Raw genomic sequence first — 14,525 nt, 5'->3', positions numbered from 1 at the left:
CTCTCTCTGAAATCAATAAAGATATATTTAAAAAATATGTTAAGAAAACTAAATGACAACAAATTTGATCAAATGTAAAAAAAAATTATAGAAAAGATACAGCCACAACTGGACCTAGATAGTGTCTACAGGTAAAACTGTATAAAACACTCCAGGAAAAGGTAATTACTATCTTAGATAAAATCTTCCTCCAAATAACACAGAATGAGAAACACTACCCAACTGACTCTTTGGGGAAATTATAACCTTCTTAACAATAACAACAAAAAAAGACAAGGATAGCTCAAGAGATAATTATAGACCAGTCTTTTCATGAACATAGATGTGAAATATGTAAAGAAACTAAGGAAATTGAATTCACCAATGTTTAAGATAACTCAGTGTATATGTTTTAAAATATAAACTTGCCTTAAGATTTAAAAAATTAAATAGATGCAAAGCAATTCCAATAAAAATCATAAGAGGTTTTATTTCTGGAACTAGAAAAGCTGATTCTAATATTTATAGGGAAGGTCAGATCCCAAGGAAAGACAAAGCACCTCTAAAGAACAAATTGAATGACTATGTCGTCAAGTGGCAGGCTACATTAAGTATAAAGCTGTAGTAGTTATGTGAGTGTGGTCTAACCACTGGATAGCTAAGAACTAGTCTCATTCATAAATAGCTACTTGATTTATGTCAGCATTATTTTCAATAAACACTGCTGTGGTAACTGATTATCCAGATCTGAAAAATAAAATGGAATTGACTTCTATCTCCCACTGAATTAAAAAATTAGTTCCACCATTACAACCAATTTTTAAATCACTTATGTCAATGACAATATAATGTCATGATATATGATTTTATGATAAATGGAGAAGGCAAAATTTCCAGGGGAAAGAAAATGTGCCATGAGTAGATAGTTGATTTCTCTAAGGGAGTTTGTTTCAGGTTAAAGATGATTCTGTTAGGGAAACTAGAAGGACAATGTCTCATGCTAGTGAGATATTTAGGTAGGGAACTCAAGAGAAAATAGAACCATAGCAACTCAGACCATGGAAAAAGTAAATATCAGGGGGAAATGTTAACCATGGTGGTGGCCTAAAGTATTTGAAGAGTGAACAATTTGGGCTCAGATAGTGATACTGCTCTCTATGAGGCTGGGCTTCAGGTATTCATAGGAAAGTTCTAGCTGCTCATTCCGGGCCACAATTTCCCTTTCCAGGTTCTCCAGATCTGTCTGAAAGTGTCTTAAAACAGCCTTGGGCTCAGGACCTGAGAAATACTCTTCTTTGTGATGCCCCAGGGGTACCTGAAGCAGAAAGAAAGGATAATCATCTTCTAATTCTGAGAAAGAGGGACCCAAACTCAAGTCCCTCACCCCAATGTCTCCTTGTCAGCCATCAGTCCCCTCAGAGTTCCAGAGGTCCCCTCTCACCATGTCTGTCTGCTGATGGCTCAGGAGCCATGTGGTGGCCATTTGAAAAGAGGTCTGCCAGACATTAGGTAGTGAGCCCATCACTGTGGCCATTGTGACATCTTCCTTGGTGGTAGGTGGGGGCATCCGCATTGAGCATGGGGCATTAGGGACCCAGGCAAACCAGTCATACTGGGGGAGGAAGAATCTGGAGTCACTCAGAAACTCTGATTAAGGACCCTAGACCCCAACTCTCCCCTCAAGTATCCCCTGGCCTGGTCACTTTCTCTCAGAGACCCAGGCTTTCAGGTGTCCATACCTGGCCTGTGTTGATCGCTGCATGCTGGGCAGTGCACGTGAAGATGCACATGGTAAGGAAATGACACAGCTGGGCCCGTGAATGGAAAGAGACAGGGAAACCTAGAGAGAAAAAACCAAAGTTTAGAAACTAGAGTCCCAAAGGAGATAAGGAAATAAATGCTGATGTCTTGGCATATCCATATATTAGAATTAATGAGTGTTCATTCATTTATTCAAATAGTACCAGCTCCTGTATAGGCATTGGGAATGTGCTGGTGGGCAAAACAGACTGTAGTAGGAGAGAATGATCATAAACAGAATTACTAAGTAAGATTACACACACTATGTTAGATAGTGATAAGAATATAAGTAAGCCTGATGGACAGAACTGAGAAGGATTACAGAAATTTTGGTGCTGGAAGGGCTGACGGGGTGCTGTTGGGTGGATGGGGAAGGGACAGCCCCAATACTCGGAGGTAAGACTCCTCTCCACAGTGGGGTGTGGCTTAGTGATGTGTGCACCCCCAAGGCCTGGTTATAAGAAATAGCTCACAGCTCCTGCCTATAGGTATCCCACGGAGGGAGTGGGTGGATTCAAGGTATTGGTGTGAAGTGTGAAGGGGGAAGGAGCTAAAGGCTGATTCGAAACAGTCTGGCCGGCCTATGTGTACTAGAGAGAGGACTATGCATCTAGGAAGAGCCCAAGAAAGGCTGTTTCTTCATTATGCATAAAAAGTCGGGTGGGGGACCTGAAGGTAGTTCACTGGTGAGGGGAGCACTTTGGCCTAAGAAACTTAGTCTCAAGGATCGTGGTGCTGAGTTTGGGTTTAAGTCAAAATATATACAGTATTGAGGCCACGTCTAGAAATGACCTTGCACTGTGGCAGGTGTGCAGGATGCCTGGATCCTTTGTGTGGACAGGAGCAGGAAGGAGGAAAAGGGAGGGAAACTAGGGTGAGCTGCCATGGGCTGTGGTGGGAACGAGCTCTTCACATATCCTTAGGTAAGAAAATAGACAACCCTAGAGAGAGCCCTTCAGGGCCTGGGCACATTCCTCACTGCCTGTGGTTCTGGCCTTGTTAGGCCCCATGGCAGGTTAGAGGCATCTGTAAAAAGCTGTGGGATTCTCTGAGTAGGACTATCATTGGGTTTCTAGAATTGTCCTGAATCTTAGAAGGTAGGAACTGGATCCAGATGCTGCATGTGTGGAGGGACAGGGGGTGATGCAAGGTTGGTGTCATGTCTCCAGAAGGGCAAGGCTGACAAGGGGCTGTAGGCAGTGTCTGCGGAACTTCCTGTTCTGGGGAGAGATCTCACCTCGGTCCTGGGCCTGGCACAGCCCCACGTCAGTGATCTCCTGACACCAGGCCTGCAGCTCAGGGTCCCCTCTCACGATGTCATCCCCATGGTAGAAAAGGTGGACAATCCCTTCCACGTACCTGCCCAGAGAAGAAGGGAGCTGAGCACCTTGAGAGTAGAAGGCTGTAGCCTCTGACCACTAGTCCTTTTCTGTGGCCTCTGTCCTGCTGACTCTCACTGTATATGGGGACAAATCTTACAAGACTTGCCTTTTGTGACATCCCCTAGTTCTTTCTAAACACTAGTTTCGAAAGGAAGAAAATGTGGATCATTAGTTTCAAGAATTCCTTACACGTGGTTGATAGTCACTCTTTGTAACAAAATCCCTGATTCCACCAGGTCCCATGGTTTTACCCACCCACACAACTCTGCCTGCTGACACTATTTCAGTCTCCCCATCTTTAGACCCCACCCACTGTCCCCATGCTCTTCCTTCTCTCTCCCAGGATTTAGTCCTCTGCTCCTCCTGTCTGGACCTTTTGTTTCATGTTCCTTTGGCCCAGTGCTGACCTCAGGCCAAAGCCCCATTCTCACCGTCCCCAATGCCCCTCCATTTCTCAGCTCCCACTCTCACCCACCGGGCAATGATGTCCCAGAGCCATAGAGCATCATGGGCATAGAGGGCACTTGGGATTCCCAGCAGGCCGCGGTCAGCCAGATTGTCAGGAGCACAGAGGGAGCGGTAGGTCAGCTGAGCCATGGCCCGACGGATCAACTGCACATGGCCCCCTCCACCTGTGCTCCATGCCTGGGACAAAAAGAAGAGAGGCCTTGGGGAAGAATTCAGAGCATAGTATACAAAAGGTTCAGATGTAAGATTCTCACATTTAAAGATCTGAGTATAAAGGGACAGGGCTCCTGAGATTAAGGGTCAGGACATTCACTTAGGTTGGTCTGGGATATTGAAAGTGACAGGAGGCCATGCAGAGTTGGATGGTTAGGTGGCCCCACACTCCATTGCCTCCTTACCTTCTCAATTACACCTCCATCTGAGATGAGTTGGGTCCGACCCCGTGTGTTGATCTCCATGGTGTAGCGGGTGTGTGGGATCAGGAGCTGGGTAGAGCAGGTTGGAGGGGGTGGTTTATGGAGGACATGCTTGGGTCCTTCTTATTTAGGGAGTGGCACTGAGCATGGTGACTTTCCTCCTGATGCTTTCCTCCCTGCTAGTGCCTTTGCAGGCTGGTCTCCTTCTGCTTCTCTGCTCTTAGTCTCAGGTTCTCCTAGTGCCCTGTGAGTTGAGCTTTGGAGTCTGACTGACCAGGATTTTAATCTACACTTCGCCTCTTACTTTGATATGTGTCCAAGATAATAAACCCTCTAAGTGTCCTTCTGTTTATCTGTTTACAGGAGATGACCCTATGGTCCCATCACGGGCGCTGTGGTGATGCTTATGTGTACAGTGCCTGAGTGCTCAGTACACTGCCCAGCACACAGACGTCCTTGAATAGTGGCCGTTATCATTACCTTTATTATTTCCACCTTGAGGACAGGTGTCCTTTGAGAATCAGGGCTTTAACTTTTGATTTTTAAAATAATTTTTCTATCATACACTTCCTTACAGTTTAAACTAGCCTTTCTATGAATTTTCAAAGCAGCTCCTTCAATCTCTAGTTGTTTTACTCTTGCATTTTTTAAATTTGGGGGTTGGGGGTTGGGGAGGGTAGGGTCCTTTCAGTCAGAATTAAAGGAACAATGGTGATCTATGTTCTTTATCAGCAGAGGGGCTGTTGTCAAATCTCCTGCCACCACCAGTTAGGCCCTGTTAGTTAGGGCCCCTCTCTCCTGCTTTCCCTTGGCCTTTAAAAAATGCCGTCTGATCCTCAGTTGCACTTCCTTTTGTCTTAGGCAATTTTGTCTTCATCCTGAGATGGAGGATTCATGCAATGCTGGTATTCATGTGAGTTGGTGATGCTACAGAGTGGGAAGGATCCAACGGATATCATTGGCACCAACATATCAAAGCAACTCACATTGGTCTATAACTTCAGAAAGACCATGAAACACTATGAGTGCCATAGAAAGCCCAAAGTCCACATCAGGGGAGAAGTTCCCAGAACACAAAGAACTAATCAAAACAGCAAGAACTACTGAGTTTTGTAGCATTTCCCCTGTGTCACGCTGTCCTGTTATCCCTCATCAACTCCATGATGGAGCTCCTATTATCCCCATGTAGAGATGAGGACACTGAGCACACATCTGGGAGGAACTGAGGCCGCGATTCAGGATTCAGACCCCAGCAGTCTGAATGCAGAGCCTGCATCCTGCATGGGTAACCTTTATGAAGTGGGCAGGCTTAGCCCTCCTGGGTGGCCTGAGAACAACACAGCTGTCTGCCATGGGGTGAAGTTGTTTGGTGAGGGGAGACAGGTGTAGAGGGGCTGAGGAAGGGGGATTTTGAAGTGTAAAGGTGGGTTTAACTACCACGGCACATGATGATGGTGATGCAAAGGCCTCAGGAAGTCAATCAAATCCAAGATCAAGGAATTCTGTTAGTGTCTACCTCGTCTATGTTACCCCAGAATCCAAAGGGGTCACCGCTAGCAATGGATAGGTTTAGAGATAAAGGTGAGGACTCCTGGAAGAAACACAATTCAGTTGTTCTCCCTATTATATACTCATGTATCTTGCTACCATTTCAAACTCCATGGACTTAAACCTAAACATCTCATCTCTGACCTCAAATTGGCTTCTTCTGACTGTATTGTTTCTGACAATTGCTCTGGTTCATAGCCTGTATTATTTCTTCTCCTGCTGCTATACGTGAAGTGTTATCAAGATTTCAAAAACATTTTTAAGCAGGCATAAGGCTATTTTGTTGCCTTCTGGCTAGCAATCAGTTTAGGCTCACTGTTTTATAAAATTACAGCATTTCTGGATCAGTACAACGGAATCTACTGATGGACTCCTAGTTGTTGCAGCAGCTCAGGCCTCTGAGCTCTCTCTCCAGTCTTGCACCCAGGCATGCTGCAACTGCTATTTCCTCTCCTCACAAAGTCTTTGCATTTTCCTTCCATTTATCTCACTACCATGTCATGCACCTTTCATTAGGCAGATTAAATAACCACTTGGGCTGCTCTTTTATTTCTTTGATCTTCTACTTAATGATTCCTAAGTTGTGGTGGAACATTCTCCATTAAAGATATGGTGTTTATTGCTTTCTCTCTTGATTTCAAACTCTTATTTCCAGATTCTGTTCTCTGGTTATTTTTGGTGTGTACCATTTGTCTTGCCAGTTCCATGCTAACTCCCTGAAAGGAGAGCAATACTTTTGTTTATCAAATTATAGTCCTACTGGACACCAGACTCTGCTGGAGAATGTCAGAGCTGCCCTTACAGTAAGTGCTGAATGCATGCTAAGTGACTTGACTTAATACAATAGATGGGCTCTCTCTGTACTATTTTTTAAAACTGCATGAGAATCTATGATTATCTCAACATAAAGATATTTTGAACATTAGGAACAAAACCAAAAGGCCCAGGGTCCTGACACAATCATCTCTTCTTCTCCATTCATAAACTGTTGTAAGAATTTTTTTGTTCAATACATGGACACACGCTCAACTAGAAGCAGCTTTGTTAACATGTTCCCAAACAGATCGCTTAGGCTTTTAAAATCCTAGAGAGTTGTTGTGTTGTTTCCTTTCTCTGGAATGTGAGCGAGATGGGACATGGAGGGTAGGGGATGTGCCTTGAAGACAGGGTGCAGTCCTGGGAGGCACCGCATGGTGGCCACAGCAATGACCTCAGCCAGCAGATGAGTGTTCAGCAAGTGATACTGGAGCTCATGCAGTTGGAAATCTGAACTTCGGACCCAGGACTTTGCCAGGAGCCAGGCAAGTGGAGGATCTGAGGGCAGGAACAGTGGTGGGGTCGGAAAGCTGGGGATGGGAGGCTGGATCTGCAAGAAAGAAGAATTAAGCATTCACTGACCTCTCGTTATATGATAGACACAATGCTTAGTGTTCTGGGGAAAATGCTGCTGACTAGATTATTGCCTCCCAGGGGGTCATAATCTACTAGGAGGAATGAGGCCCCTTCCACTCATCCTCTCACTAGCTGTGGGGAAGTGTGAGGGCCATGATGGTCAGGTTCAAAGCAGGAGGAATTGGAAAGGGGGAGTCCAGTATGGCCTTGACAGTGGTTTGGGAAAACCTGATGAAGGTCTGAGATAGGATAGTGGAAGAGGAAGAAGAAGCTGGATGTGTGAGATAAGTGACTTCAAATCAATTGATTGATGAGAACAGTGAGAATGGAAACATTAATACCTGGGGAGAAAACATGTCTAAGTGAGAAGGGATATTCCACAGATTCAAAGGTCAGAAGGAGATTGAGTAGCTTGAGGGTGGGAACCAACAGAGACCATTATGACTCTCAAAAGGCAATTTCAGGTGAGCAGTGAGCAGGCTGTGAGGTAGAAAGGAGAGATTGGAGATGAGGACAGGTCTCACTGAGTGAGGCAGGGGTGGGGGACAGGAGCCAGCTGTCCTTGTCCCTGGGCAGAGGGTGGGGTTGAACACAGAGCAGTATTGGGAGGGGGGTGCCCAGGTTACCTCACCTGGATGACCATGGGCAGCAGCTTCCCACTGGGCTCCATCCTCAGCATGACGAGGGGGGCAGCCAGGTACTGCTGCTCTCCTTGGATCACATTGGCTGGAATTCCATCCAGCAGGATGAAGTCAGCCTCAAACAGGGAACCGTTCTGAAGAAAGGGGAACACGTCCAGGGTTAGAGTTGGAAGCATACCTCCACAGGGCCAAAGCAAAGGGCGAGAAATGGAAAGACATTCAGTCTCATTTCTTGCCATTATCCTACATCCCTCCCAGAGTCCCAGGGGCAGAACTAAAGGAAGCACCAGAGCATCAAGTTCAAGTTTTCTCATTTTATGGGGAGGGCTAAGACCCAACAAAAGGAGTCTTCCCTAGAGCCATGTGGTTTGTTTGTGGTAGAGGTAGATTTATGACTAGATATGCCAGTTGATCCTTTGTTACAGGTATGCCAAGCTGTCCCCTTTTCTGGTTGTCCAAGCTCCTTTCCCCAGCATTCCTGAAGGCCTACTTTATTGGCTGTATCCAGCCTTCATGCTGTTCTCTACATACTTAATCATCTCTAGGTTTTTCCAGTAGAGGACCTGCACCCAGGAACAGTTGGTTACTGCAGCCTCCCTTCCCTGACACCTTTGATTCCTTCCCTGCAGCACTTCACCTCCCCAGAAAGACAAAGTGAAGACAATAGAGGGCTGGAGGGCGTACCTGGAGTTCTTTCTCCAACTGGGCCCCAAGCTCCTCCATTCCCGAGGGCAGCACCAGCCGGGAGGGCAGAGAGGTGGAGCGTCTCAGCAGCATGGGGTTGGCGCCATTGAGGAACTGGTAGCCAAAGAGCTCATCATCCTGCCAGCGCTGCTGAACCTTCTCTGTGGGTCAGGGAGGAGGGGAGGAGGAGGGTGTTCACCACAACCCCATGTCCCTCTCCTCCACGCTACCCCAGGGATTTAGTCACATGACTCCTCCATACCCAGCCCACAGATTTTCATTCATGAGGCCTCTGTGAGATCCCCACGTATAAGTCCTCTTTTGGCAAGCAGTTTTGGGGACTATGGAGTGTGACAGCTCATTAAAAGGGCCATGAAGGTGTTATGGAGACCTGGGGAAACCACTGACCAGCCAGGACACTCTTTTGTCCCCAGAAGACCAGATCAAAATCTTCCAGGCTGTCCCAGGATCTCAGGAGGGTGGAAACATATTTCATGGCAATCTCCATAATCCTAGAACAGGTGTCAAGGACGTAACAACCATCAATTTACCAAATCCTACCTGTTTCTGGGTGCACCACCCCACCCCACTCTGACCATTTCCTCACCCTGCATTCACTGTCCGTTCATAGTCCAGCCTCTTCTTCTCATGGAATCTCATATTTGGAGGTAGATCATCCACACTACCTGCAGCTATTGTCAGGGGGAGCCCTTCCTTCCAGGTCGCCCAGCTAGGAGACAGGAATTAAGGTTATGGAAGGGGGTAGAAGACAGTGATGGGTAGAAGTCAGTGATGGAGGAAGTTGTCAGGGAGGGGATGTAAACTGGGAGGGTAGTCACCAGTAGATTTGCTGTCTTTCCTCCAGTTCCTTTTCTCGATGCTTCTGGAACACATCCAAGCTATTGTTTCCCGGCAGGCGGGCTGGGGAGACGTGAAGGCGATTGACATCAATGCTTTCTCCAGTGCCGTGCTGTGCCCTGGCTTCTTCCAATCTCCTGTTCTTGATTGTATGGCATCATACTCTTTTGCCTATTTCTCTGCCTCTGTCTCTCCTGCTTAATTCCCTAGTCATTCATCTCCCTGCCCCCCCTTCTTGATTTCACCGATCTCAGATCTCATATTTGTCTTGAGAGGAAAATCCCATGTTTGACTCGCTATTGTAACGCTTAACTCAGATTTACCCAATGTTCCCAATTCTCCATTATCTATAAATTTCATTCTTAATCAGCTGAAATGTCCACACATATCCTACATTATCTCTTATTACTTAGTTAATTTCCACTGTCTAGGTCCTCCCCTGTCTACACCATAACCTGTTCTCCAAAATGACATATTTCAAGTCAGGGACACTTACCTCTCTGACCTCCGCAATCTACACCATCACCGGGTCCCCGGGATAAGATGTTCCCTGTGTTCCCAGCTGAGGAACGGCCCCACTTGCTACCTTTTCCAGCTTCCTCTCAGGGATCCTCAGCGCCACATGCCTACAGCTGGTAACCTGACTTTGTCCTGCCCTCCTTGCTTGTGCCTCAAAGACAGAGTTCACCTTTCCCTCCTTACCTGTCATTTCCCTCAACGTCTCTCCTACTTATTTCTAAGGTGACAGATGCCACGTTAGCTGGCCTCCTTCATGGGCACGACAGTGTGCTCCCTGCCCCACAGTTGCTTCCATGTTTCACAGCCAAGCCAGCCCCACCTCATGCCATTTATTGCTTCCCTTACCTGACCCCTCTCAGGGGTCACCCCCCCCCCCCATTTCATGTCCTAGCCTTACCTGTCCCTGCCCTAACTTGCTCCCAGTCACAGAGAGATCTCCTTTCCACTTGGCTTTGGCTCTTCTGTTTCCCAGCATTGCTGCACCCCCATGACCTGTGTGGCCTCCTTGGGAGGGGGGATCTGCACATCACTTAGTTCCCTGTCCAGCCCCCTTCCAGGCTTTTTAATCCTTTGTATAATTTCCCCCCAGTTCCCGTCTTGTCCACTCGGGACCTGCTGAGCTCGCCCTTTCTCAGGCCCCTCGGGCCCTCCTCAGTGCTATCCCCTGCCTCCCCCAGCCCCCAGGCGCCCCAGCCCTGCACCCAGGTCCCCGAGGCAGCCTGTCACCTGTGCCCTCGGGCAGGCTCATCACGCCCTCGCCCTGCACCCAGCGGTAGCAGGGGAAGGCGGCCTCCTCGCCCGCGCCTGGGCCCTGCACCGTGATGCGGTCGCAGAACCACGCGTCGTCCACCAGGGAGTGGTGTTTGCGCAACTTCACGAACTGCAGTGGCCCCAGGTCCTCGGGGACATCGTGCTCAAACTCCTCCACCTGTGGGGACCAGGACCCCGTGACACTCAGTAGCGGGGACCCAGGAGGGGACGTCTGCTGGGGGTGCGGGGGTCCTTTGTGGAGTCAGGTGACGAGGCCTCCAAGGACGGCGCCGCCTCCTCCCAACACCTGCGGGCGGGTCTCCGACGCCCCATCGCACCGAGAGGACGAGGGACGCGGGGCGAGGCCCCAGGTCTTGAGTTGAACCCGGAGCCTCGTCACCTGCCCCGTCCGCTGGCTGAGCTCTCCCCGCGCCCGCGCCCTCGGGGGACCGTCCCCCTGAACCCAGATTCCATAATGCCAGCGGCCTGGGGTCACTCAGGAAAGGAGCGGAGGCTGCAAGGACCACGCTCGGGGAGGGAGGGATGAGCCCCTCCCTGGCCGGGCTCCGTCCCTCTCCCGCTGAGCCTGGCGCCCGGCTCCTGGAGGCCCCGCCGCCCCGTGCGCGCTGCCCCGCGCCCCGCCTCCCGGCCCGGCCCGGCCCGGCCGCCGGGCATCGGGGTCCCCGCCGCCCCCCCTGACCTGGCCCCGCGCCGGCCGCAGCCGCAGCTCCAGCTCCGCCTCCCCGCGCTCCCCGACCAGCCACAGCTGCACGCGGTTCAGCGACCCCGAGAAGAGCCAGGCCCCGGTGGCCACCCGGACGCGGTAGCGGCCCATGGCGGCAGGTGGGCGCCGTGGGTCAGAGGTGCTGTTACTGACACCAGACAGATTCCGAGACCAGGCGTCGTCCTGATGCCGGCGGGACAGGCCGGGGCTTAATAAAGCAGGACTCTGTGCCAGCCCAGGGCAGGAATGGGCCCCGCCCCGGGCGCACCGGCACCTGGGATTAGCCCCGAGGGTGGGGAAGGCTGGCTGCTCCCCGCAGCTCAGCGCTGAGACGTGGGCTTGGAGAAGATGCGGGGCTGAGCCCGGCTGCAGGAAGGGGTGCAGAGGGCAGGGCCAACCCACCAGAGCTGTCTTCCTAGGCCCTCATTGCCCCACCTAGTCGCCCCACCCCTGTGGTACTAATGACTCGCATTCCCTGGAGGGGTCCTAGGTGCCAACCCCTTTTCCTGCTGGCAGTGCCTGGTGCCCTGGGCGACTGCACCCACTTTCTCTTCACCTGCCAGGCCAGCTTGCTGAAGGGGCACTGGGGTTGTCATTGTGGGCCAGAGAAGGCCCATCTTGAGGGCCACTCCAGAGTTCAGGGGTAAGTTAGAGATTTCCTGTGATGTGACTTTCCGTGGCCGTGGGCCTAGGGAGCAGCTTCTATTCCCTTTCTCCCCTTTGCTTTCCGTCCACACCCCATCCCCAAGACAGGCAACCAGCGTCAGTGTCCACTGTTTCTGCTTGGCCACTCATCCTGTTAATAGGATTGTTGCATATAGTTGGGGTCATTTCTTCCACAATAATGAGGTCACACTGTACATTTTATTTCCCACAGGTAACAATACGTGACAAACATATCTACAGATCAATAGGTGGAGATCTAACCACCCTTTGCTAGCTTGAAGGGTTGCCCTCTTGGTGGGTATTAGTTTAACCAGGATGAGTACTTTCATGAACACCTCTGTATGTATGTCCTTATGTACCCGCATATTTATAGCATAGATTCCCAGAAAGGAGATTATAGACTAAAATCTATGGATATATTTTATATTAGATGATATTTTTTTTGAAAACCACTATCTTGAGGTATGCCTGACATGTAAAATCTGTACATATCTCATGTATACAATTCAATGAGTTTGCTGATAAGTACACACCAATATCTATTATTGTCAAATTGCTTCCCCAGAACGCTGTTCCATGGTGCCAGAGGGCCATTTTCCTGCATCTCCACCAGCACAGATAGTTATCACATTTAATTTTTTCCAATAGGTTGGGTGTAATTGTCAAGAACAGTGAAGGGTCTGGGATTTCCCCCAACTTAAAAACTAGTCAGGTTTGACTACTTGCTGTTTGGGGGATGGTGGCAGAAGACACAAGAAACAAAACTTCTAGTTCAATAACAAAGGGGACATTGTTACTCAGACCAAAAGCAGTAGGCACAGTTCATATTCACCTCAGTTGCTCATGCCCTCCCAAGCACCACAAGTGTGATGAGGGGGTCTGGGTGGATGACAGCCCACACAGTGGGCTGCATTATGGTAAAGGACCCTGAGTTTGGGGGACTTGCCACTTTTGAGGTAAGCGGTTCATGTCCATCCTTTGTCTACAGGAACATGACCTCATGACTCATGGTTCCTCACTGGGAAACAACCTTGATAAACAGCCCATGGAAAAGCAGTCAGGGCTTTGCATCTCTGGCACACCCAGCAGGAAGACCTAGGGGCCCTCAGGGCCCATGGCAGATCGACAATCCCAATGGAATGAAGTGTTAGCTGCTTAACCCCTTCTCAGAGCTTCCTAATGAATATAAAAGAAAACCTAATTCCCTCACCAAGGTGTGGTTGCCATAGTTAAACCTGCTGTCAGTGTAATGAAGAGGAAATACACAGAAAAAGGGTGTGTGTAAATGTGGCCCAGCAAGAAGTCTTTGCACATTAAGATGGTGAACCCCTGAGTTTGCTAGAGCATGGCCTACACCTTCCCATGAATCCGATGCTGTAGCAGCAAGCCTCTTATTCCAGGCTCTCTGCCCTGGGGGGTGTTCACTCTGCGTGAGTACAGTGACCACCGAACATCTAGGGCGCCTCCACCACAGAAAGGACTCAACATGGACCTACAGCTGCTTCACTCCGCCGGACCTCTATGCCTGATCTCCAGTATATTCCTTAGAGCTGACACTTGCTGAGTCCGCAGCAGACAGACTTTAAACCAATTCCAATTCCACACTCTCGCCAACTTCTAATCCAGGCATCTTTATGCAATATTTCTCTTCTCAGATATATTTCAACTAATACATGAGGCAGGAATGATGGGGTTAGAATACCAGCAGTTTGCAACCCCAATATATAATACATCTGGGACAGGGTTATCTATAGTGGCCAAATGCAAGAAAGAGACACTGCCAGTGATTATGTGCTTCTGGCAGAAATGTTTTGCACGAACTGAAGGAATCTTGAAACATAAAACTGTTCGCCATTCTCATTGAATCTATAGCTATAACCACCAACATGTGGGAAGTACACAGGATAAAGGAACGTGTTAAACCACCAGGAAATAACCACCAATATACATTTTGGGAGACAAACAACCTTGTGTTATGCACATAAACATGGCCAAAAAATGAAAAGAGAGAGGAAATGAGACAGGTAGATTGAATAGTAGTAAATTCAGAAACAATTGCAACACAGGAGCCATAAATAACATTGGTCTTGGGGTTGGGAGTTGGCTGGAGACTCTCCATTTCACTACAAATCTTTTGTGTCCAAATATTTGAGCATGGTGTTGTGACTGATAAAATTACACAAATTCCTACAACTATAAGTAATAAGTGAATGTCAGGCAGGGCGACTATAAGGAGGTCACGTTGACGGTACAGAGGACAGAGGGGCCAGGTGCAGCAAGAAGTGTGAGGTCAAGGCGGGGATTCTCTCTGGGATGGGATAGGCTTGAGGATACTTGGATGGCAACGAGCTAGTGGAGAGAGAACGTTTAAGGTGCAGGGTGCAGAAGGCATAACTGACGAAGGGGCACCCTGAGGGGAGCGGCTGAATCCGAACCGTATGTGGGAGAACCGGTGCGGACGCCTGGGAGACGCTTCCTGTCTACCAGAAGGCAGGGCGCAGACCGTTCTGCCAGGGGATGTTGAGGAGGCTCTGTGTTTCCACATTCATCCCGCTCCTCCTCTCGGCCTGGTGCGAGGTGTGCTCTGCTTCTCGGACCCGGGATCGCAGTCCCAGGGCCGAGCCAGAGTGGCAGCCCAGGCTTTCTCATGTCCCTCTCCGTCTCGGACAGGCAAGGTTCCATTCCAAATGAGAATGCA

General features: G+C 49.1%; 1 protein-coding gene across 1 annotated transcript; it reads right to left on the bottom strand.

Annotated features, from left to right (window-relative positions):
* Positions 1–1,114: 1,114 nt before the first annotated feature.
* Positions 1,115–11,272, bottom strand: LOC308568451 (polyunsaturated fatty acid lipoxygenase ALOX12-like; the record flags this gene model as incomplete). The annotated part of the gene is made up of 14 exons (XM_081161416.1): positions 1,115–1,294; positions 1,421–1,591; positions 1,719–1,819; positions 3,017–3,138; positions 3,637–3,806; positions 4,028–4,114; positions 6,750–6,959; positions 7,617–7,760; positions 8,311–8,471; positions 8,719–8,822; positions 8,918–9,040; positions 9,150–9,231; positions 10,414–10,615; positions 11,138–11,272. The coding sequence occupies 14 exons, from the start codon at positions 11,270–11,272 to the stop codon at positions 1,115–1,117; spliced, it is 1,992 nt and encodes a 663-aa protein (XP_081017542.1).
* Positions 11,273–14,525: the final 3,253 nt, after the last annotated feature.

This window comes from Miniopterus schreibersii, assembly GCF_964146895.1.
Source record: "Miniopterus schreibersii genome assembly, chromosome: 16".
NCBI lineage: Eukaryota > Metazoa > Chordata > Mammalia > Chiroptera > Miniopteridae > Miniopterus > Miniopterus schreibersii.
This window is presented reverse-complemented; position numbering and strand designations above follow the sequence as displayed.